This window comes from Ixodes scapularis, unplaced genomic scaffold (assembly GCF_016920785.2).
Source record: "Ixodes scapularis isolate PalLabHiFi unplaced genomic scaffold, ASM1692078v2 PGA_scaffold6__148_contigs__length_123643588, whole genome shotgun sequence".
NCBI lineage: Eukaryota > Metazoa > Arthropoda > Arachnida > Ixodida > Ixodidae > Ixodes > Ixodes scapularis.
Genome location: NW_024609881.1, coordinates 56,039,145 through 56,063,438, shown reverse-complemented (window position 1 = coordinate 56,063,438; position 24,294 = coordinate 56,039,145). Strand labels below are relative to the sequence as shown.

General features: G+C 43.8%; 1 protein-coding gene across 2 annotated transcripts; it reads right to left on the bottom strand.

Moving 5' to 3' along the window:
- Window positions 1-1,241: 1,241 nt before the first annotated feature.
- On the bottom strand, window positions 1,242-15,206 carry LOC115327217 (gastrula zinc finger protein XlCGF17.1). Of its 2 annotated transcripts, XM_042294474.1 has the most exons (4): window positions 14,993-15,206; window positions 9,620-9,723; window positions 9,014-9,109; window positions 1,242-2,405 (listed from the first exon to the last, which is right to left on the bottom strand). In XM_042294474.1, the coding sequence occupies exons 2-4, from the start codon at window positions 9,645-9,647 to the stop codon at window positions 1,591-1,593; spliced, it is 939 nt and encodes a 312-aa protein (XP_042150408.1). In that variant the 5' UTR covers window positions 9,648-9,723; window positions 14,993-15,206; the 3' UTR covers window positions 1,242-1,590. The 2 variants fall into 2 exon arrangements, with proteins under 2 accessions (XP_042150408.1, XP_042150409.1); XM_042294475.1 differs by lacking the exon at window positions 9,014-9,109 and having other exon boundaries at window positions 14,993-15,205.
- Between the last annotated feature and the right edge of the window lie 9,088 nt (window positions 15,207-24,294).

Here is a 24,294-nt window from a genome sequence, read left to right as displayed (position 1 = left end):
GCCACGAAAATGCCTTCGCATGGTACAGGACACCAAAACAAAAAATTTCTGAAAAGTTCCTTCACACTTACTTCAGTACTCAAAGCAGCAAAGATGGAAGAAACAACAGTGTCAGAATTGAAACTGCCAGCCTTTTATTTATTTGTACAGCAACTGAATTTTACCTTTTTTTAATCATGTTTCCTTTCTCAAGGTCTTTTTTTTTTCTCACACAGACAGAAGCTCTATCAAAAAAGAAAACAATAAAGAAATTCTTACAAACATATTGGACCTCGCCTCAAAGCCGTACACCTTGAGCGAGTGCAAGGGAAATCGGAACAAGAGATAAAGCACGACCCAATGTGCATTCAGATGCAGAACATAGAGTATACTGCTCCAAAAAAAAAGTTTCCCATTAAAATGCCTAGCCTCTAAATTGCAGCTGGCAAGGAATCATTCCCTACTCCCTAATACATTTGTGTGATGACAAAGGGTGGCATTTAGACAAAAGACTCGGGAGCAATATACCAGATAGTCTGGCTCTGTGTGCACAATCTCTGTGGACCAACACACTGGAATTCAAACTGAACCATCTCAGATATTGCTGGCATTTGAAAGGGCTATTTGCTGCCAGTGTTTTTATGAAAATGCCTTTAGGCTTTTACAGCCCCATCTGTTGGCACGTGCCTGAAGAGGGGAGACCTTGAATTAGATGAAAATGAAGTAGGATGCTGCTCGCCTTAGTGAGGCTTATTGCGCATAAGTGCTTGAGTGTTGTGAGCTTAACTATTAATCTGAGCAATGCCTTTAAATTTCTCTTGCACTCAGGTATATGTACATTTAAATGAAAATGGCACACAATTCTGCATGAGTAAAATTGTTACACACGTTATAAAGCATGGCAGGCTCAAGTTACAGGTCAACTGCAAGGCATTCAGCATGTCTGCAACTGTAAGGTATTTGGAAGCTGTTTGAAAATGGCAGGCCAGATAAAAATTCTGAGAAAAGGATTGGGGGCAAAGCTTGCACTTAAATGGCTATTCACCAGTGTGTGTTTGATTATGGTTTCTCAGATCTGAATTCAGAGCAAAGGCTTTTCGGCAAAGCTTGCACTTAGATGGCCTTTCACTAGTGTATTTGGTTATGCATTCTCAGATTTGAATTCCAAGCAAGGTTTTGAGCAAAGCTTGCACAAATGGCTTTTCACCAGTGTGTATTTTATTATGCTTTCCCAGATGTGCATTATGACCAAAGGCTTTTGGGCAAAGCTTGCACTTAAATGGCGTTTCACCAGTGTGTCTTTGGATGTGTATTCTCACAAATGAATTCCTAGCAAAGGCCTTTGGGCAAAGCTTGCACTTATACGACTTCTCACCAGTGTGTGTTGAGTTATGCTTTTTCAGAGATGAATTTAGACCATATGATTTTGGGCAAAGCTTGCACTTAAATGGCTTTTCATCAGTGTGTGTGCGATTATGGGCTTTCAGATCTGCATTCTGAGCAAAAGCTTGTGAGCAAAGCTTGCAGTTAAATGACTTTTCACCAGTGTGTGTTTGGTTATGCATTCTCAGATCTGAATTCTGAGAAAAGGCTTTTGGACAAAGTTTGCACTTAAATGGCTTTTCGCCAGTGTGTTTTGTTATGCCTTCTCAGACCTGAATTCCGAGCAAAGGCTTTTGGACAGAGCTTGCACTTAAATGGCTTTTCACCAGTGTGTGTTCGGTTATGCATTCTCAGATTTGAATTCTGAGCAAAGGCTTTTGGACAAATTTTGCACTTAAATGGTTTTTCACCAGTGTGTGTTTTGTTATGCCTTTTCAGATTTGAATTCTGAGCATAGGCTTTTAGACACAGCTTGCACTTAAATGGCTTTTCACCAGTGTGTGTTCTGTTATGCCTTCTCAGATCTGAATTCCGAGCAAAGGCTTTTGGACAAAGCTTGCACTTAAATGGATATTCACCGGTGTGTATTCGGTTATGCTTTCTCAGATATGAATTCAGAGCAAAGGCTTTTGGGCAAAGCTTGCACTTAAATGTCCTTTTACGAATGTGTGTTTGGGTATGTATTCTCAGATAAAAATTCAGAGCAAAAGCTTGAGGGCACAGTTTACACTTATATGACTTCTCACCTGTGTGTGTTTGATTATGCCTGGTCAGTCGGAACTTGTTAACAAAGGCTTGCGGACACAGTTTGCACTTAACCTTATTGCGTTTGTGCTTTTGAGTGTTGCTTGGCACTTTGAACATAGAGCCAGAGGACACGGGGGGATGCTGGCTCTTGCATTGTTCATCACCATGGTCAACCAGGTGGCTCACAATTTCATGCTGATCTCTGGTGACATAGGAGCAGGAACAACACCTGAACGAAATGTCCTCGGTGACTTTCAATGGGCTGTCGGTTTTCCCCAACGATGCAGCTCCATCACCTACAAGAAAAAACCTTGTGTACTAGCACAAACAAGAAATGCCCAACCAAGATAGCCGCTTAGTTTAGAAAAGAGTAGCCACTAATGCAGTCTTGCTGAAGCTATGCTGTATATGCTGCTGCCCTTTTGAATTCAGTTCACGGAAGCGCTCAAACAGAACTGACAATTAATACAGGGGAGTTTCTGGTCTTTAAAAGTGAAAATGGTAAGAAAAAAAGATTTTTAAGCCTTCTTATATTTTTATCTCTAAATCATGTCTTACGTATCTTCCTTTACTATGGTCACAATGTGCACAATTATTTAGTTATGTCTACCGCCAAGCCCAGTTATAACACACTTAGGAATTTCAAATTGTTTATAACAAACAGTCAAAACATCCCTTTGAAAATTACACGTATTACTACAGGAGTTTTGTCTTTTTGCATTGAACTCTCATGGCGCGACACATTGATATAGCGAATAAAGCGTTCCAGGCCGCCCATTGCTTTTCCCGCGATCCGATTGCGCCGGTGGCGAGCACATCACTTGCTTTGTGGGGTTGGCAGACCGCCAAGCCAGCATACATGCGGTAAGATACCCAGCGAAAGAACAGTTGCGGAAAAAGAAAAACAATGAACTGTAAAAAAAAAAGGGGAGGATGTCAAAAATAATGAAAAGAGTATGCATGCGTGCATGGGAAGAGCAGAGAGTGCCCGCTGTCAGAACGGTAACCTGCACCCTTTCCCCGAACACTGCTGATGCTGGGCGACACCCTAGCCCCAAAATAAAATGAGCAAAAACAAAAAGTCTTCGGCAAGTCAAGTGTGTCAACAACAACAGCTGTTCAATCACACTTCCAACGCCTTATCTTTGTTTACCTTTTTCTTTTGCCGTTATTGCTTTGCCCATGAATTTAGTGAGCTTTCTTTTTTGATGCTTGCTTAAATTTTTTGTTTTTATGCATCCTGCTTTTCCGTTTTTCTTTTATTTATTTTATTATTTTTGTGCTTGTCACTCTGTGTGGAGGTCCGGGTCAGGTGCGCGTGTAAGCGCGGCGATGCAAGTGATCTCTGCCAACTATGCTCTACTGTATTTAGAAGCTCTTGAATGCTCTATTGTAAGCTTCTGTTTGCTGCGACCTTCGGTATTAGCAGAGACGTTAGGAAATTTCAACTCGAGCTTAATTTAAAGAAAAAAGTGGGTTCTCAAAAAATATGTTTTCTTGTTTATTGGTCTCACTCAGTGCTTTTCTGCACAGGCATGCAGTTTACTAAGCTGATTTCATAACTGCAATCACATTTTAGCTATCTCTTCTTTGTTAAGTTATCAGCATAATAAAATATTATTAGCTAATTTCAGGATGGGTTTTAAAAACTATCTTATTAAAATTTAAATAAAAAAGTATCAATTACTTCCTAAAGAAATGCCATACAAGCTAAAGCTATTTTAATTTCTTTAGCACCATATAATCATGTAAAAAAAAATCAAAGTGAACGGAAGACATATAATAGAGGCTATAAGAATGTCTAATAATGAAATGCCAGTTCAATATATTAGGCTTAACTCAGTTGCGAGTTCCGCTACCAAAAGCTTGGGTTCCCTTCGCCGAAATTTCAGATACACTCCTTCTCAACTAAAACGGCTCCTCTATCTTGCCCTAGTCCGGTCTAAATTAGAGTATGCGTCTTCAATCTGGCACCCTCATCATGCTACACTAACAGACTACATTGAACCTGTTCAAAACAGTGCTGCACACATTAATCACTCCGATAACTCCAGTTTTTCCAGTGGCTCCCTCATTAAATAATACTCTCACTTATTGGTCTTCACACGTCAAAAAATATTCCGTCTCTGCCTTCTGCAAAAAGTTTTTTATTTGCCACTTCTAGATCAGTCTCTTCTTTCCCCACCAGCTTATCTTTCCTCCAGACTCGATCATTGCAATAAGCTAGATAGCTTGGCCACAGTGTTTTTCCACAGCACATCAGCACGCCCGTTTTCCTGATGCAATTGTGGACTGGAATGACTTTTTCGAAGACATCGTCAGCGTCCAGGACCCCATCAGATACCGAGAAGCAATATCCAACATTGTACTTAACACCCACTCCCCTTAACAATGCCTTATGGCCCTGAGGGTATTCTAAACAAATAAATAAATACACCAAAAATATAATAAAAATAGCATTAACTTGCAGTCTAGTTCATTCCAAAAAAAAATAGTACCAAGTTGATGAAAAGAGGTTGAGACCAAGTGAATCAGAAAGTCTCCCTGGCCGGAGAATATGCTGAAAGAAACAAAGCTAAGAAAATAGACTTCGAAATTTATGTATGCATAAGTAACAATGATGAAGCTTTAGATCGGTGGAATGCCTTTGGTTTGAATTTGATACGAAAGGAGAGACACGGGCAGGGAAAGCAGCCCCATATGCAACAACTGGTTAGCCTTGAGGGCATTTTAGTTTTTTTTCTCTAGGCATCGGCGAAGCAGTCGAACACAAACTTGATTCAGTCGCGACCACCAGCGGTAGGGCAATTTGTGCATCGGCAAAGTGGAAGGTTTTCGTTGATGCGGAGGTCTTCTTGTTCCAGGCGCATCTCCTCTTTCTGTTTAGTCTCTGCGTGTTGACTTTCAAACTGGTGCCCCAGCCATCGAAACTCGAAGCGTGCAGAACCAAACTAAGCACGACAATGCAGGAGCGCAAATATATGCTAAAAAGGAAAGCTAAACAAAGAGGAGGTATCTAAATATTTACACGAATGATGCGAAGACAAGGAACATACGAAACACTAGGAAGCACAAAGAAAACACTGAAAAAATTTATATAAAAAGTGGAGAAATGCAAAAGTAATGTGCGTCTCGAACAGCGAAGCGAGCGAAAGACAACGCGGGAGCACGCAGAGCAACTGGGACGCCGCGCTGGGGAACCCAGGAGAGGAGGCGCGCGGTTTGGCCAATGAGAGAGCTGCACCTCAGAGGAGCGCGCACTTTGCCCAATTAGTGCATTTCTAGCGCTGGTGACTGTCTTTCGTACGGCATCAATGACGGTGTGGCCTTGAGGGGTATGCCGCTTTCGAGCACGGAAAAAATAAGCGTGGGAAACCAGCTTTCGAACAAGACCAAGATGGCTGCAATCGGTTGAGGCATTGCTGAGCTCAGACAGCTTGAAATTTGTTCAAATTTTAGAGTCTAGGCTTCAAGACGGGTTCGTCAACGCTCACAAATTGTCATTATTTTCCTTTTTAGAGATTGAATTGAGCATTATACTTTGCGAGGACAAACTCTACCCTATCACTATACAGACCTTACAATCATGAATTTTGAAAAATGACATTTTTTGTGATTTTTTGATATTTTAAGATTTGCATCGCCCTTAACATATTTTTATATATCAAATTATTGTTATATCAAACTATTTTACGATCCCCTTTGAATTCGATACATCCGGGTTCGACTGTATAAAAAGTTTAGTATCCATGGTGCTTAGAAGCCTATTTTGAAAAGTTCTTTCTGTTTTCTAAAGATTATTTTTTTTTGCTGACAACAAAATGTTTTTCTGACGGCATTTCTGAATCTAGAATCTGGATCTGAATACTAGGCTGGATACCTTGTTGACCGAAGTGTGAAAGAAGAAAAAGATTTCAAGAGATTGTTAGATATGATGTTTTCTAATTGGCAACTTCCTCATAGTTATCAATGAAAGAATTTCAGCATGTGATGCAGTCATACCTTGCGAACATAGATACCCGCTATACAGGCAAAATTGGGGGACCGATCCCTCCCCATGCAACTCTGTCTCATTAATGCAGAAATCCGTAGTCTGGACTATGGACACATAGTTTTGGGAACGAATTGGGTAAATACATGCTGAGAGTTTCACTACTGTCCACTGTCGGTTGCCTTTCCTTCAAAAAGAGATAAGATTTGGGCACCGAACAATGGTTTAATTTTTCGGGGCTTTCCAGTCAAATGGGTCACCTGCCCTTATGCGTCATGGCCATTGATGAAAAACCTGAAGAACATTCACATGTCATTTGTGTGTACACTATGCAGTAGTAAAAAATGCCGTATAAATAACCTAATGAACGCAGTGCAGGGAAACTTATCACAAAGATGTAAAATTTTGTGAGTGTGGGTTTCACGCTGCTATTCACATATGGTGCAACAGACCTCGCGCCTATAACCGATCGATGTCACCAGTGGCAAAGCCAGGGGGCATGTTCAAGGGTTGAAACATTCCTTAAAATTTCAACGTTTCTCTTTCCCCCTTTCCCATTCCTTTGTCATTTGTTTTTTGTGCGTGTGTGTGCTTAATGCGTTTCGTTGTTTTGTCAAGGCAATAAAATTCATGTGTTTCTCTTTCTATTCGACAACCCACTTTGGCAAGGGGCCAGGCTCACAACATTCCAAAGCAAAACGAAGATGACGACATTGTCCGTGGACTGCGTGAAAATGCCAGTCCGGCTACGGCTCTCCGAAGAGCTCTCATCAAACTCGGCCGTGTAATCGAAGCCTTTCTTCAGGCTCGCAGGTGCGAATAGCTCAGCACCCGACGTCGCAAAGCCGCGAAATCCTGACCTTGAAGGGCGCTGGACTCGCCTCAGAAAATGCAGGCGGCCTGACTAAAGTTCCCCAACCCTTTGAGTCTGAAGAACCCTACGACAATTTCAGGGCAGCAAACCCTTCAATGAAAACAGGACGATAAAATGACAGACAGGTTAACGTTTTTTTTCTTTCCTGTTTTCATCCCGTCTTCCCTTTTTTAGAGTTTACTAGCCTGCACTTCTTTATTTTAATTAATACACCAACCAAAATGTGAAGGAAAAAACATCCCCTTAATAAAAAACAAAACAAAAAAGAAGCGAGAGAGAAAAGTGGCAGCATATGCCCCAAGGAAGCAACTTTGGAATGCTCATTGTTACTTGGTTTCAAAGCGTACCTGTTGACTTCTTTAATCGGTGCAGTGGGTATAGTTTATAATCTTCAGTTCAGCAAGTGAGTCGTGAAAGCAATGAGTTCAATAGCGAAGCTGTCGATTGATGCTTCTTTCAAGAATGATTATTGACCTACAACTTCAAGCGTGTCATCAAGGTCTCCAACAGAGTCGGCACATTCACATGTGGCAGAATCGTCCTCCCTAGGCAAGAGCGATGTTGTGTCCAACGACGTCGGTGTCTGTCACAAGCCTCGACTTCCAGCAAATCTCCAGCTTGTGCGGAGCATTCGTTTCGTTAAATAAACTGCCTGGCGAAACTTCTGGTTTGGACAGAGATGAGGAAGGGCCGCATCGCTTAGCGTGTCTCAGCGGTACAGGCAACTTGCCTTTGCCCGGAGGCCTTGTATCCTAATGTAAACCTTCTGCTGCGAATCCTGACCACCATGCCAATTAGCACCGCTAAAACGGAATGTTCAATCTCCAGACTCGGAAGACTCAAGTCATACCTGGCAGCTTCAACGTCCCAGGAGCACTTGCTATGGTTTGCACTTCTGAACCACTAGAACATCCAAGTCTGCCCCAAAAAGTGTCCTCTCGCTTCTTTCTATTGACCAACGGCGGCTTCCACTAAACGTTTAGACCCCACAAAATGATACTGGTATGTATCTCTGTGCCTTTCTTGTAAAACGACATTGAAGAACGGAAAAGACTCAAAGCATGACCATGCACAGCACAATCATTTCTAAAAAATGTGATCCGCGCAGAAACAATGAGCGTAACACTTCACTTGCTCATTGCCTCAGTGTGCACTGCAGTTTCTATGTTTATTCATATTCTAAACTTCACTATTCTTTGGCGCTCTTCTGTAGTTTTTAGTCATAAGATACCCGACTGTTCCGCAGAGAAGTGTATGCACCGCAATATTTTGTGGGCCTGTCTGGACTTTTTTGTTCAAAGCCCCTTATTATATTTTATGATTGTGTGTTTTCGTTGTTCACCATTAAAGTTCCCCTCTTTAAAGATTGAACGAGCGAGATGTGGCAAAAAAGATTGAATTCTTGTTTTCTAAGAAACAGGAAAATAGTAACTAATAGTGTGCTTGAGCAATTTCTTTTCCTCTCTTTTTTTTAAAATTTCTATCGGTTTGAGCAAAAACAAATGAAAGCCGTTTACAACTCCCTGTAACGCCGAATTACGAGTGCAACTCTTGAGGAGGAGGAGGGGAAGGTATGGAGAGGAGGGTATGCCCCTCCTCCTCTCCTGCTCGCCTCGCATAAAGGGGAAGATTTTCTGCTAAATTTAGCGGGGAACTTTTTCCGCTAAATATAGCTGGGAGTTTTTTCCGCTAAAATTAGAGGGGAAATTTTTTCCGTTCAATTTAGCGGGAAAATGTTCCGCTAAACTTAGCAGAGAATTTTTTTTTTTTTGCTAAATTTAGCGGGGAAATTTTTCTGCTAAATTTAGCGGAAAAATTTTTTCCAAAACAAAATTTTTGTTTTGCAAAAAACAAAAATACTACCAAAGCCTTTTAAACACAGTATCTTAAGATGAGTATATGAGATAGGCACAAGCCTCAGTAAAACAAACTAACCGTACTGCACCGTAACCTCAAACTTGCTACACCCTCCATAAAACAACTACCCAGCGCGATGGATGCTACGAGCTATACGAGTCAATGCACAGATTGTAGCTTGCCTCGTGACCATTGCAGTCCCCACGCCGTTCCGCCCAACCGGGAGGGCACGTGACACCCTCCGAGCTGTGAATTGGTTCCGGTGGCTCTAAGCGTTGCTTGCAGTCCATCAAAACGTGAAACAAAGTATTGAACTGTAGCCTTTACGCCGACGCCAATTCATGCTGCACATAGACGTGCACAATACACTTATTTGATCTACTGTAATGAAGCTGTCTCCATGTCGTCGCTGCCGTTTGTTTATTCCTCCTCGAAGGAGCGTGAGCCAATGAGACTATCAAGCCGTTCATCACCCTCAGTGCAATGATGCTGTAGCAACTTTCCATGCGCCAACGAATTGCGCCATCAGCTTGTAGGCCCCAAATAAAAACCGACACAGCTCGCATAAGAACCGAGCCCATTCTATTCCTACCCCATTACGGGCAAAAGGCACATAATTCCATTCCATTCCCCTCTCCCCTCCCCTCCCCTCTCCTCCCCTCCCCCCCCCCCTCCCTCCCTCCCTCCCTCCCTCTCTCTCTCTCTCTCCCTCTCCCTCCCCCCCCCCCCCCCCCTGTGCTGCCGCCATTCCATTCTCATTATGAGAGAGGTTGAGATGAACAACTTACCACGATTTGAGGACTGGATCGGTTCCATTCGAATTGCTGTTAGCAGTCAGGTTCGCAGGTAGGCTCGTAAGATCACGAAGGCTGCACGGGACCATTTGAGATGCCTAGGACCAAATGCAAAGGGTAATGACATGAATTAAGAAGAAAGTGAACACACCCTCTAAGCATATCAAACTAGCCAGACAACTATAAAGATAACACAAATGGAACACACCCAGAACTTTGTTACCTTATCCAAACAAGCAAACGAGTAACACGGTAAAATCATGGCAAGCTTTACGAGGAAGACGCCGCTCATAATAACTGCTTTGAATCTTTTTTTCCCCGAACCATTAACGAATGGAACCACCTGCCTCAAAATGTTGTTCATTCCTCTTCTATTGAAATCTTCCTCGATTACAAAGATGCCCCCATTTCATCATAAACTAATATTTTATGCTGTTTTTAAAAGTGCAATGTATCTATTGTATTCAAGTTATTCACTAATTTTTCATTCTTGACTTCTATATTTGCTTTGAATATTGACATGCAAATTGTGTGTTGAATATTTTTTTCTGCTTGTAATATTCCAAACTGTACCACCCCATGACAACCCCGAATGGAGTTAGTAGTATTGGAAATAAATAAAAAAATGACCACATCTTCACGTGGTGAATGATGTTGATTGGGGCGAAGCTCTGGTGGTGCTGATGATACTGATTTTATCGTTCATATGTAGCGCTGATGGTGCCGATATTTTTTAATTGCTCATAGATAGTGCTGAGTTCCGGGCTGCGCTTCAACTTCATTATTACTGCTTTATGGTCAATGAAATGCAGAGCCAGTGGTCCTTCTAGCGGATCAGCTTGGATCCGCTAGAAGCCCTGGGAACACATCTCCACCGCTTAAGTCAACGGTCCACGTCAGAAAGAGAATGTGTGGTATGGGACGTGGTTATATATGCATTTGAGCATTTGACCACAGCGCCGTCTCGTCTATAAACGTTGAGCCAATGCATGCAAAGGTTAACGCGATTATATACGCATTTGACCGCAGCGCCCTCTCCTGTATAGACGCTGAGCGGCTACATGCAACGTTTCATCCATGACAGAAACCCCAGCTCTTGAGTTACTACCCCATCTCGAAGCCCCCTACTCGTCCCGCAGTCGTGACCTAGTGATTAAGGCTATGGACTAGAAATCCATTAGGGTCTCCCCGCACATGTTCAAACCTGTCGACTACGCAAACATTTTTTCTTTTTATGTGAGCACGGACACCATCCGGACGGACGGACAGACAGACAAGGCTAGACCCTAAGGAGCCTCACCCCTAGTAAAATAAAACTTGCAAGATAACAATGACGAATGAATGTGGAAACGAAATGCTCGTGTTGTGCATTTTGTGCACAACACGAGAAGGAGACAAGCTTGTCTCCTTCTCAAGCAGAGGTTTCCGTGACGTCAGAACGCCGAGCTCTGGTTGGCTCCGATAGGAAGGAAGGTGGGTAGACCTCAAAGCAGCCAGCATTGAGGACTACCCCCTATCCCTCCATCAGAGCCAATCAGAACTTGGCATTCTTACAACAGTGTAACCCCTGTGCTAGAAGCAGACAAACTTGCGCTCCACATTGGCGGTAGCTTGCGACATGAAGTTAGCAAGTGTGCTAACATAATCAGTTTTCTTCTCTTTCTCTGCCACATTGCCAGTACAATAAAGCCCAATCAATAAAGTGGTTAAGACTCAAACAAGATGAAATATGAGATAAATATGCACTGGAACGCATCTGTTTTCCCCATAATTTTGCTAAATTTGTTTTGTAAAAAGCGGTTTAGTTTTGTGGATATATTTGAATGGACAGTGGGACCTTCGCTTCTACCCATACAAGAAGGCTGCCATGTACCTCTTTACACGTAACATTTCAAACGTTGCTAAACAACACACATTCAGATGCCGGCCGTTTCTGAGGAGACTTTCAAAAATCCCTTCAAATAGAGTGGTTGAGAAAATACACTAATTAGCGAGATAATTACCTAAAATATACTATCAAACTTTAAATAATGAAAATGAACACATAGTTTCATATGTTTTTATGAAACCAACCCGTGGCTGGCAGTTTGTTCTCAAAAGGAGTTTTTTTCAATATCTCAACGACACTATTTGAAAGGATTTTTCAAAGTATTTGCAGAAACAACCGGTATGGTCTGCAATAGAGCGATAAACATTGGAGGAAGCTGAATCCGCATCACTGCACCAGGTCTCACTCCAGCAGGGGAGATGAGGGACGATGCAGCGCACTCGTAAGCACTGAAGAAATGGCCCGATTGTTGCAGCTACTGACTGTGGAATTACACATCACTCGCACGTGACATCATGTACCCTGCTCGCAATCCGCCTGCTTGAACTTGCCGAGAAGAACAAATTTGGTTGTGGGAAATGAGTACTGCAGAAGGTATGGGCTCAGCAGCAAGGCTATTCGCTATTTGGGCATAAAAAATTCGTTGAGGCTCGTTACTAGTGGCCCAAAAGTACTTTGCAAGATTATTTTGCTATAGCTATTTCTTCAACTTTTTTTGCCACCTTAAATTTTGGGGAAAACAGGCGAAGGTCCTGTGGTCAAATTCAAAAGACTTAAAGCATATGTGCGCAGCTGCAAATATTTTTCTTTTTACCCCACAAGGTAAAAAGCAATTTTTTTTTTTTCCGAAAGGTTTGAAACGACATTGTGAAATAAACACTGTTTGTAGTACGTCACTATAATCTTCTAAATCATCCAATTGGTCTTGCCATGCATTCCCCAGTGTTTTTGAAGGGTGCACATGCATTAAAAATGTTTTAAAAACCTGAAAATCACCTTTTATTTTCAAAAACACTACCATATTAATACTTAAACCTTATGTATCTTAGTGAGTAGGAAACTAGGTACGAATATATAAAACATATTTTAATAAAAAAAATAACATGGGACCATCTTTCCTAAAATAAACTGAAAATATTGAACATACAACAAAATACCCAGTTTGAAAACTATAAAGCTTATAAATGTAATATGTCTAGAAATATTTCTGTAGACGACCAACTGGGGCGATGACTTAATTTTCGCGACTTGAATAATATCGCGAAAAATAAAAACCTTTTAATATGTTTCTTATGGTAACAAGCACAAAACATACCCCCTTATCACAAAAATTGCTGCCCGCCATACATTCTTGAAATCGACATTTTGCCGAATTCACGAAATATTAGCCAACAAAAACAAAGTCCTCTACAGTACTCAACGGTTGTAAAAAGTCTCGAGCTCACATAACAAGCAAACTTTAAAAACAAAAAAAAAAGGCTATAGCCGACTATAGGCGCAGTGGGTTGCATCGGGCCAAAGTCAAAACAAATATTTTTCTCACTTTTGAAAAAATATTTCCTTTAAACTTTGTTTATTGGTGCTTCAGTTGCAAAGTATAAGACCAAACACCGTTTGCTTCTCGCTTTGAAAACTGGGTAGTATATTGCAATATTTTAAATACTGGCAATAGACCAAATTATAAATTTATTTTTTGCGGTTAAAAAATAATCCTGATTTTTACCTTCGTTCATGCATTGCATTAATTCTAGACCATCTATAACCAATAAGAATAGGGACCTCTAGCAAACGGTTACCGTGTTCCGCGTACTGCACTACCGGAGCCCGATAGTGCAGTAAGCGAAGAGTTTCCAAAGTTCTTCTGCAAAGCTTGGCACCGGCATTTGAAGACATTTGTCGGCAGCAGATTTAACTCGGCGGGCCCGGTCATGAAGCCGTCTGCAAATGCCTCGGCAGAAAACCCAAAAAAGGTTTTTACCTTTTATTTTCTAAACAAGGTAAGCTAATCTGTTCATATTTTCACTCCATGCCTTCACCGCGTGGTTGCACCACAGCAGTAAATTGTGGTGCGATACGTTGAAAAACCGATTTTTGAAGGCCGTCTAAAGTGCCTTAGAAGCGTTAGGCCTGGTTCAGACATGGCAATTTTCCCGGCGATTTCGGTGTTGCTGGCAAGTTGTTCCCTAGCTTTATCTAGTACGACACAAATTGCTCGGATCGCATCTGGCTCGAAACGGACAAGCAACTCGGACAACTCTGAGACGTTTGAAGCGGTAGCAGCCAATCAGGGACGCAATATTCTCATGCGACACACCATGTCAGCGAAAAGTTGGTTCTGGTTTGAAATTGATCGTTTTTGGGGATAAACCATTTCAGAAAAATGTGTAAGTATTGCCGATACCATTCAAAGGTATATAAACATGTTTCTAGCATGTAACTGTCTGTCTAAAAAATGCAAGAAAAATCAAATTTAATGATGATGATGGCATACTGAAGCAATTGGTTGCTCCGTGTAAACACAAGCGGGCCAGTATTGCTGGTGCCGCAACGTTAAGTGTCTGGGAGAAATAGAGCTTTTTGGAATATCCCAGGAGACCTTGCAACGAGGGGAATTGTGGGGCTGTTTGGATATTTTGCGGTATGTTTCATTCTTTCGGATTATTAGGAGCTCAGAACACACAAAAAAAATTAAGCGATCAGAAAAGAAGGGTATCACAGACTTTGTTTTGATTTCTTTCTGCCTTCTGAAATCACAAACAGTTGAACCAACATCACTTTGTCTTCGCTTCTTAGATAATTTCATGTGCCATACATCTGGACGTCTGCGTAAAGGAGACAGTGGGGGCACCACATATTTCCGGAAAGGTCTATTGTCCCGTCTGAATAGGGCCCTAGTGCACATGCAGTATATGCACACAAAAAGAAAAATTGTGGTCCAATGGCACAAGTAACGTCATTACACAACAAGATGGCGTTACTTGTGCCAAAATCGGCGGTCGGCTCAGAGCAAGTCACAGTGACGAGGGGTCTTCGACAGGGATGCCCTCTCTCCCCGCTTCTTTATATTCTGTGTCAGGGTTGGAGGAACGCCTGATCCAGTCGGAGGTGGGTTTTTCACTGACACACATGGAAGGAGGCGCAGAGGTGAAGTGGATGTTACCGGGCCTCACCTATGCGGACGATACTGTATTGACAGCGGAGACGGTGGAGGACCTGCAGCGTCTAATATGTACATGTGAGACGGAGGTGGCTACGTTGGGCCTTTGGTTCAACGTCAAAAAGTCGGCAGTCCTTCAATCAGCCGGGTGCAATGAGACTAAATTAAACAGTCTGGTGCTGAACGGCGAGCAAGCACAGGTACAGGAGTCGTACAAATACCACTGACCAACAAGCCAGAGTACATGTCCGATCATTATGCCCCCCCTCCGACAGGCAGCCGTGCAAGGTACGAATGTACTCCGAAAACGTGATCTTTGGAGTTGCAATCGTTTTCTGGTGACTCGCGAACTCTGGAAGGCGGTTGTGGTGCCTGGACAAACCTTCGCCAATGTGGTTCTTTGTGTCCCTGGCACAGTGCGGGAAGTCATGGAACGTCGTCAACGAGAGGTCGGGAGGCAGGCTCTGGGCTGTCACGGAATGGTGGCCACCGAAGCAGTCCAGGGAGGTCTTGGACGGTCATCGTTTGAGGCCAGGGAGGCGACCAGTAAGATAACCTACGACAGCCGTCTCCGTCTCATGGACCGCAGCCGGTGGACCAAGAGACTCTTCGTCTACACGCATCTCACGGGAATGCAGACTGGCTGGAGGAAGCTGTTGTATCAGAGAAGAAATATGGCTTTTTTTTCAACCCCTTTAACTATCACATCAGAAGGGAAGTGGGAAATGGAGATACGAAACAGGGAGAGAGAGGAGGAGGCAGCTCGGTGGGCAGAAACGGCAAAGTCCAAGTTGACGCTATATATGTACCATCGATATAAGCACGAAATTTCGGCAGAGACTAGACTATACGACAACAGCCCGGGCAGCCGGCTCCTCTTTGAGTCACGCGCAGGAGGGCTGCGAACGCAAGTGTATCGCCGTCGCTTCCACCAGACGGTGGAATCTGCAGCATGCCGTGTGTCTGGTCAGGCGGATGAGACAATTGAACACCTTGTCTAGTCGTGCACTGGTCTGCAACCAGTTCAACCGGTGGAGTGCGCACAGGCAACCCAGGAGCTCGCACCGGCAGAGGCACTCGGCTTTGGGTCTGCTTCCAGCTCAGTGGCATACTCTGCGGGTGGGACTAACAGCAACAACGCCGATGCTACACCTAAAACCAACAAAGGGTGGCGTGAGCGGGTGGAAGCCACGAAGCGAAGATTAGAGAACTGGTGGATGCTAGTTCACCAACGGGGATAACCAATCCCCACTGGCTAGGTCCCAAACTTTACGGGACCGCCCGATTCAAAAGGGAAGAGCAGCAAATTATCATCATCATCATCATCATCATCGGCGGCGGCGCGTGCGCGGCGCAAACCCAGCGAAAGAAGACACTCTCGCTCGGGCACCGAAGAAGAGCGGCCGTGCGACATGTCCCGAGATCAACGGCACCAAAAGTACGTCGTCGGAGAGCGCGATTGTCTTCGCAGGTGCGCCATCACCGGGATCGGCGCTTGGGCTTTTGCCTTCAAGCCGTCTTAGGGATAACTTATGAGACCGTGTGAATTTTTTAAAGTATTGATCGGACTGTTTTTTGTTCAAAACAGTAAAGCAAGCGCGCCCTGTGTTTACGGCTTCAAGTGATCTATCTATTCATGGGCACCGAGAAAACAAAGATCAAAGCGCGAAAAGCCGACGTCCCAGAAGTCAAGTCACGGCGTGAGCAGGATTTCGCGAAATTGAATTGAAAGATATCGCCAAAGACTTGAGACAGTACCTGTTTGTTAAATAACTCGAAAAGTCTCCGAAGGTAAAGCAGACTTCATTGACTTCACTTTCACATGCAGACCGACGCTGCCGACACCTTCACTTCGGAACATTTGTGGCGGGTTTATTGTCGTTTTTGCCGTTTTTGTGATTTGCAAGCCAAAACGAATGGTGGATCAATGAACACAGGTGAACCCATTTGGTAGAGTGCCTCAATGTTGCTTGCCGGCTGCGCTCTAGAATCTGGCGGCACTTAGCGCCACCTCACGTCATCTACGTAAAAGAACGCGCCTGCGACGTTCCTTTGGGAGCGACCGCCCTGATGCAAAAGGGTTTTGGTGCTATTGAATACTGCATAGCTGCGTTACGTTTGATTGAGGTGCCTTTTTCGCCGAACGAATAAACTTGAAAAATAAAAATACACAATATTTCCCTTACTCATGGTCCCTTCCCTTCCTGCCCCTTCACCATTCCCTTCCCCACAACCTCTTTTCTGAAAGTCTAGTTTCCCTACACTTACGTGTGTTCACTGAATCGACTGAATCATTCACGATTTCAACTGTTCACTAACCTCAGTGGAGTTGGGTGAAGCAACCATCCAGACGAAGTCACCATGTCGTGGAACAGGGAGCTTGTGGGCAGAAGCTTGTTCTGTTATTCTGAACCCGCAAGTTTATGCCGAGAGCAAGACGTCTGCTTCATGCGCAGGTAGTGCGGGGACGTGGGAACAACGCCGAGTTCTTATTGACTGATTGGAAGGATAGACCTCAATACTAGATGCGGTCTACGCACCACTTTTTTCGACCAGCTAATAAGAGCTCGGCATTCTGACATCATCGCATCCCCTGTGCAGGAAGCAGACGAACTTGCGCTCCACATTGCATTTTTTTCTAGCCGTTTTATGCCGGCTACGAGGCATCCATGTTCAGTGCGAGAGTCTTGTTACTGGCATCGCACGAAATACCCGAGAAGAATATCCGAATAATTTAAGATAATACGCTATTCGATATTCACTTCAAGCTGAACTACGATTTTCATACTTTTCGGAGAGTTAATCGCGGCGGGTTGACCGGGAGCTGCTTCTCCGCAGTGCACAGGTGCTCGGTGAGAAGTGCACTCAACGGGCCTCACCCGCCGCGATTATGCAATGTTAGGCTGCAATGTCTTGACGAACCGCGAATTCCTCTTTTTTAAAAATAATAATGGACATTTGCAGAGAGTAGGCAGATATATAAATATTCTCGAATAGGATAGCTGCGACAAATTTTCCGTTTAATTGCCACAGTTCATCAATACATATTACATTAAAATTAACTGAACTTAGAACTAGACAAGTTGAAGGTTGAAACACCTTCACGATTTCAGCTGAATTTTCGATTAAGCATGATGTATGGTTAGAGAAGCTATTCAATCCGAAAACATTCACCCAAAACCACTCTTTGCTTCAAACCTCAAAATCCGCTATTCGCACATGGCCAGAAATACTGGAGACAGTATAGATTCTCTCGGAACAGCCTATCAATGACCAATAAGCTCTCTTCTCACCACAAGCAGTCTCACCTCCCCTTTTCTGGTCCTCTCCAGCGTTTTGCTGTGCTAATCTGGAAACAGTGGACTTGTGGGAGGATTCTGGTCCTACCATTGTTAACCGGCAGCAGTCTACGAGGTCTACACTATAGGTCAGAGGTAGTGTTCATACATCACACTATTCATTTAATGTTGCAGTTTATGCCAAATTAACTTTGGCTGGTTTGGTGTGTGCCAGTGCTTTATAACATGATGAATCTTGAAGGTTAAAGGGAAATCGCCAAAGAGAAGCGGTCACCTACTGGGAGCTTCTCGAGTGGCGAGAATAAAAGATTTGTGACCTGGCAAGTGCAGGGGCAGCTGCTTTTCGTCACTGAGAAAAGAGGTATGGTTCCTTTTATTTGAGCTAAAGATACAAGTTCCACTCGTTAAGAGTTGAATTTGTTGTTAATTCATCCGCCAATTCTATCTTTGGCAATAGTATATGTTGAACTTTAGAGGGCAGAAAGACCATCATTCATACTAAGGACGATACCACAACACGAAACTTAACCTGCCCCAGATGATGAGCACGCTCAGGTGCAACAAGAGTAGGCCAAGAATATGTGGGCACCATGGCGATAAAGTGGCCCAGGGATGCCGTGAGGATACACTCTCCCCAACAAAGACTGGTGAAGACGATAGAGATTTTATATGCCACTCCACATCCATAACCTGGATCTGGCAAAAAATAGTTCCAAATACAAACTAGGACAAAATGGTCCCATTTAAATTTTGAGGCATAGGTTGCTTCATAGCATTACTTGTTCATGGCGATTGACTTGTTGAAAATATAACACACAGAAAATTGTTGTAGCTAGTAATAGTGGTACCAATAGACATGGCCTGCACGTTGATGGTAATAATAATTTCTACTTGCGCTTACCGTGAAAAACTATTCCGGTGGCGCAAAGTAAATACTACAAAAAATATAAGGTCAGCAAAAAGAACCACAGTGACATTTAATGCAGGTCACAGAGATGCTTATACTACCATAATAATAATCAACCAGAGCATGTGTGGCAGTGTGCATATTCTCAGTATTTAGTTTACACCAAGGTTTGCATGCTGTCACTGCTTCCTTTTAGAAAATGATTTGCTAGGCACAGGAAAACAATAATAGTAATATTAGTAAGAATAATAATAATAATAATAATAATTTTAGAGCGCAGCTCCTAGGCGCCTGTTTTGGCAAGGCATAACCTCCCCGCTAAATTTAGCAGGAAATTGAATTGGTGTTGATGTCACGTGACGTCAATTTTCCTGGTGAATCTAGCGGAGAACCTGAATTTGTTCATGGATGACATGACATGAACACATGGTTTGTCATTTTACCAGCTAAACTTAGCGCGGAAACTGAATTGGTCTTGAGGTCACGTGACGTCAATTTGTCCGCTATATTTAGCGGGCAAACTTGACTCACTGAATTTAGCGCTAACATTTCCCCGCTAAATTTAGCTAAATTTACATGCTGTCATTGCTTGCTTTTCGACGGACATTTATTAGAGGCAGGGAAACAACAATAATAATAGTATTATTATGATTATTATTATTAATAATAATTTTTATTTGCAGTTTCATTTACCCAACCTAGCACTGGGCGAGGCTCGATTGATTCTGTCAAAAACAAGAACACTGACTAACAAAATATTAACGACCCGAACAGTAGAGAGAGCGATAATCTTGATGCAGACCCCCCCCAAAAAAACTAAATACCGTTACTTTCTCAAAAAGAAACTAAATGTAAAAAAGAATGCATTATTTACCTCAAAGGTAACAAGTTACCTTTGTGTTACTTTGACGACCAAATACACAACTGCTTTTGTTGTACATCTCCGGCACAGTGAAGAGTCGTTCTACTCACAGGCTCGAAGGAACAACAGTGTTGTGCTTCTGGAAGGGATGGCGAATCTGGGATTCTTCTCTTTTGTTCTCTCCGTCTCTAAAGTTCAAAGTTAACAACGGGTTCTGTGCCTTTCCGTGTTGGCAACCTACGGGTCTACATTTGGTCTGTACACGATTCTAGAAGGTTCAAGCAACGACCCTTAGCTTGCTGGCTGTGTGAAGGACATTCCCAGCTGAAGAGTTCGACTGACGAGTTTAGCAAGAAACGTTGCTATACTGTCATGCTGTTCAGTAGTTTTTCAAGTTGCCCATCTTTTGTCGCAATAGAAGCATACTTCGGTTAGAATTAAAACTAGGCTCTTTAAACAGCGTTGTACACTGTACTCAGAATTAATGAAATACCTTTCCTCCTTAATTGGCTTAAAAGTAACTAAGTACTTTACTTGTTCCTATTCTAAAAAAGTAACTTTCGTAATACAGTAAAACCTTGTTATAACAAAACGGGATATAACAAACTAATGGATATAACAAAGCAATTATAATTCCCCTTGCTTGCTAATAGTGGGAAGAAATGGACATTGGCTATAACAAACTAATGGTTATAACGAAATAATTACGACCGCTCCTTCAACTTTGTTATAACGAGGTTTTACTGTATACAGAAGCGCCTACTTCGTCCAAGCGCCCGTCATTCACATATACGTTAGCGCCACGTCAAGATTAACCCAGTTTTCAATAAAAGTGGGGTTGGCACTACCCCGGTATTTTACGGTAAATATGTTACTCGCTACCCAAAAAAAGTAAATAAATAAAGTACCTTGTTACTAGTAATGCGTTACGTACTTGTCTGCAAAGATGCCAGTGCAGGGAAGCAAAAAATTAACGAGACCTAATCCTTTCTAGGGCGAGTGTCAAGAGATAAGTTACAGAAAAAACGGACATATTTTCTTTCTTTGTTTACGGAACAAATCAAATCTTCCACGACTGGCGGAGGCTACGGTGCTTTGAGCGTGTCTTCAACTGGCGTGTTTAGCGTCCTATATGCTGCCCATACATAAAGACTGGTCCCAAAGTGGCAACAGATGAATGTCACAGAAGCCGGAGTGTCATGCTGTTGTTGCATGTGGCAATCCTGGCGGTTGGTCGTTGAAATGCAAACGAGAAGCTGCGAGTAGCACAAGCAAACGCGAGTGTCGCTGTCGTCATGGCGTCCCAACTTCTGCCACACTGAAAAGTGACCTGCAGCAGAACAGGCGTCTGCTACATCCACCAGAGGTTGGGACGCCGCCAGGATCGTAGCTGGCAACAGCGTGACTCTCGTTTGACGTCGTCAGGCGGAAATCGAGGGACCACTTTTTTGAACGTGGTAAACACACCAGTCGAATACACGCTCCAGAAACCATAGCGGAAACCGACTGGGTCAGAAGACAGCAGCACAGTGCCACATGGAGCCGTAAAAGGTTGCTATCAGTTAAAATCGAGGTGCAATAATCTTTTCGGGGGGAGTTCGTGCTCTTAAATATGAAAATCCTTGAAAAAAGTTATTTATCAATCTATTTTTATTTTTATATTTCCCGTTAGGACTCCCTCCCGCATCGCTTAGGGCTTATTAGGCCCAAAGATCGGAAGGAGGCCGGAGGTGGTGTTTTTAGTTCTTTTTGCTCAATGTTTAAAAGGTCTTCCTGGCAATCAGCTCCACGGCCTGGTGATAGATAAAGAAATGCATTGGCTTGAGGGAGGGAGGAGGGGGGGGGGGGGGTCAGTTTTCTATCCTAGACGGTCCAAGCTACTAAGCTGTAAAGCCTTCATTACCCATAGATCCCCCAGGCTTGACCAGCAAACAGTGGCGTAGCTAGGCCATCCAGCACGCAGGGCCCATAAACCTAATGTTTTTCATAGCACCCTCCTCCCGCCTTTGACGCTACACGATCGCAACCAACCAGTAGAGTGCGGGGAAGGGGGGGGGGGGGGGCTGCCAGAAGTGGCACCCTCTCAAATGACTGGGATGCCTGGTGCCTAAAACCCAGCCCAGCCCAGCCCCGCCCCCCCCCCCCCCCCCCCCCGGGTTGCTATGTATGCACTGCCAGCAGATGCTCTACCAACACCTCCTAGATAAGAAAGCAAGTGTTGAATTTTGCTGAATCGCCCCAGACTGGACACGGTGCTACATCAGCGCTCAGCTAGAACACTTACTATCAGTGAGAGCCCGAGTCCCAGCTCAAGGCTCTCGCTGTAGTCGTGTCCAATCAGGAAAATTGAGCACCTCGGCTTTCATATCTAGGCGTTGGCTCTACACCCATCACCAGCAAAATGACAGTGGCAAGAGGCCACAGTTAGAAACATGTACGGGGCCCAACATTTAAAGAAACACTGACCCCAAATTTATTAAAAAATATTTTTAGCCAGCTTCCATTAGGCAAATATGGTGTCAGAAGACAGCCCAATCAATATTTTACTACAGCATCATAAATATTTTTAAGCAAAAAAAAAAAAAAAACTGGTCGAAACTTAAACAAGGGCACAGAGTTAATGGTTGTGACATGTAAACTGGAGAGAAGGAAGAAATGTAGAGGACAGAGTTGCCAAATTCATGTGGCTACACCCAACAACTTTTTTTCTTTCTTTCTTTCCTCTGTTTCTTCGGCTGTGCAAAGCACAAAAAAATGCGGACGTCGCACGAAAAATACAAACGGAAAGCACTTTGTGTTTCGATGTTTGCACATTTTTCGAGCTCTTACCAATTCGTGTTCGTAGGACGAGCGATGTCTTCAGCCAGAAGGGCAGACGACTCAGCGACGTCTTCATATCAATCAGCTTGGTGGATAGGGTCCTTAACGAACATCATGCAGTAAGGATTCACGACCAGACATCAGTACGATGCTCATTCATATTGAAACGGGCAGAGGTGGGGATCGAATCCCAGATCCCTGTGCTCTGCAGCACGAGCATTTGTTAACAATAGAAGAGCTATGGTGCATTAACACACCTTGCAACAAACCTCCCTCCACCCTTGTAACGGAAACCAGAACCAGTGGATGAGGAATATTTCTAGACAAGCTGAAGGCAGGCTGCAACAAAGAGTAGATCCAGGGATTTCCCTAGACCCCCCCTAGGGGGGGTTGGACCCCTCCTCGTTTTTCCGAAGGCACCCCCTTAATTCACAACGACTCCTATATTCGCAATGCCCCCCCCCCCCCTTTTAACCCCCCCCAAAAGAAATTTAGACCCCCCCCCTGATTTCAACTCCTGGGGAAACCCCTGAGTAGATCAATGACTCGCTGGAAGGTAAACAGACATACCCTTCGGAATATTGTTGTCAGCCACGGTGAGCTTAATCCGATGACTGTTGTCAAATGATATAAGGAGTATTCACTGGGCGCCATATTTGTGGGTGTTGTCTAGAGCGCATGCTCAGAACGAGCCCACATTAATAGGCTGCTAAGACCAGCAATCTTGAGGGTGCGGAATGCACGTTACAAAAGAACTGGGGAAGCTCGCCATCAGCACGCGCTCAGCAGTCGCGCACGGCCGCGAGTGGATACTTCCTATTGGCCTACAAGCTGTTGGCTCATATATTTGCTAATGTTTCAAGTGCTACTAGCCATATTACAAGCATGTAGTTTACATTGGAGTGAAGTACACTATGGAGGATGCTGCATCCGCTATACTGGTTCAGCTCTCACATGAGCAGAAGAAAACATAGATGTTACTGTACACTTTTATGTACCAAAGGTACGATGGAAGCGTGAGTGTTGATGTCGCTGGCCAGTACTAAGGTGGAGCCTCCTCTGGAGGTGGGGCTTGGGGAGCTCTTTCATTGAAGCGGCGGGGCACTGAGGGAGTGGCGGTTGACGCTTAGAAGAAACGGTCACTTTGGCCTTTGGCATGCTGCGAGCCGTTGGTGGTTCGGACAAGACTTGATGCAAGCTCGAACCCGAAATTATATTTCATTCTCACCGAGCGCGAGGTCTGTTTGGCAGCCTAGCTTGCCAACTGTTTCAATTAGCCGTAGTCCTTCCAACAGGAAACGGTCAGCAAGCCAGGCGCCAAACGGAACAAACTTCGCACAATCACCCCTTGCTCTGCTCGGAGAAAATAAAATATAAAACTCAGTCCCAAACTTGCACCGAGTCTCATCAGAACCTACAACGGCTCATAACATGCCGATAACATGAGCGACCTCTTCGCACTCGGCGCCGACAACTGCTCCGTTGAGAGAGCTCCCTAAGCCCCACCCGCACAGGAGGCTCCGCTTTGGTGCAGGCCGGCGACACCAACACCGAAGATTCATAGTCAAGCATCCTCTATTTACGAAACCGATTCGTTGGAGCTATAGACGTTTGCAAGCAGCCGCGCTTCGACAGATAGTCTGGGCACCTTGGATGGGAAACGCTTAGCTTGGGTGCCAGTCTGGAAACCATGGGTATGCCTCATCAAGGCTAAGTGGCGCAAGCTACTGCCTGATCTAAAGGGTACAACTGTTAGCATCCATCCATCCATCGTGGCTCGACCATCAGACAAGCTA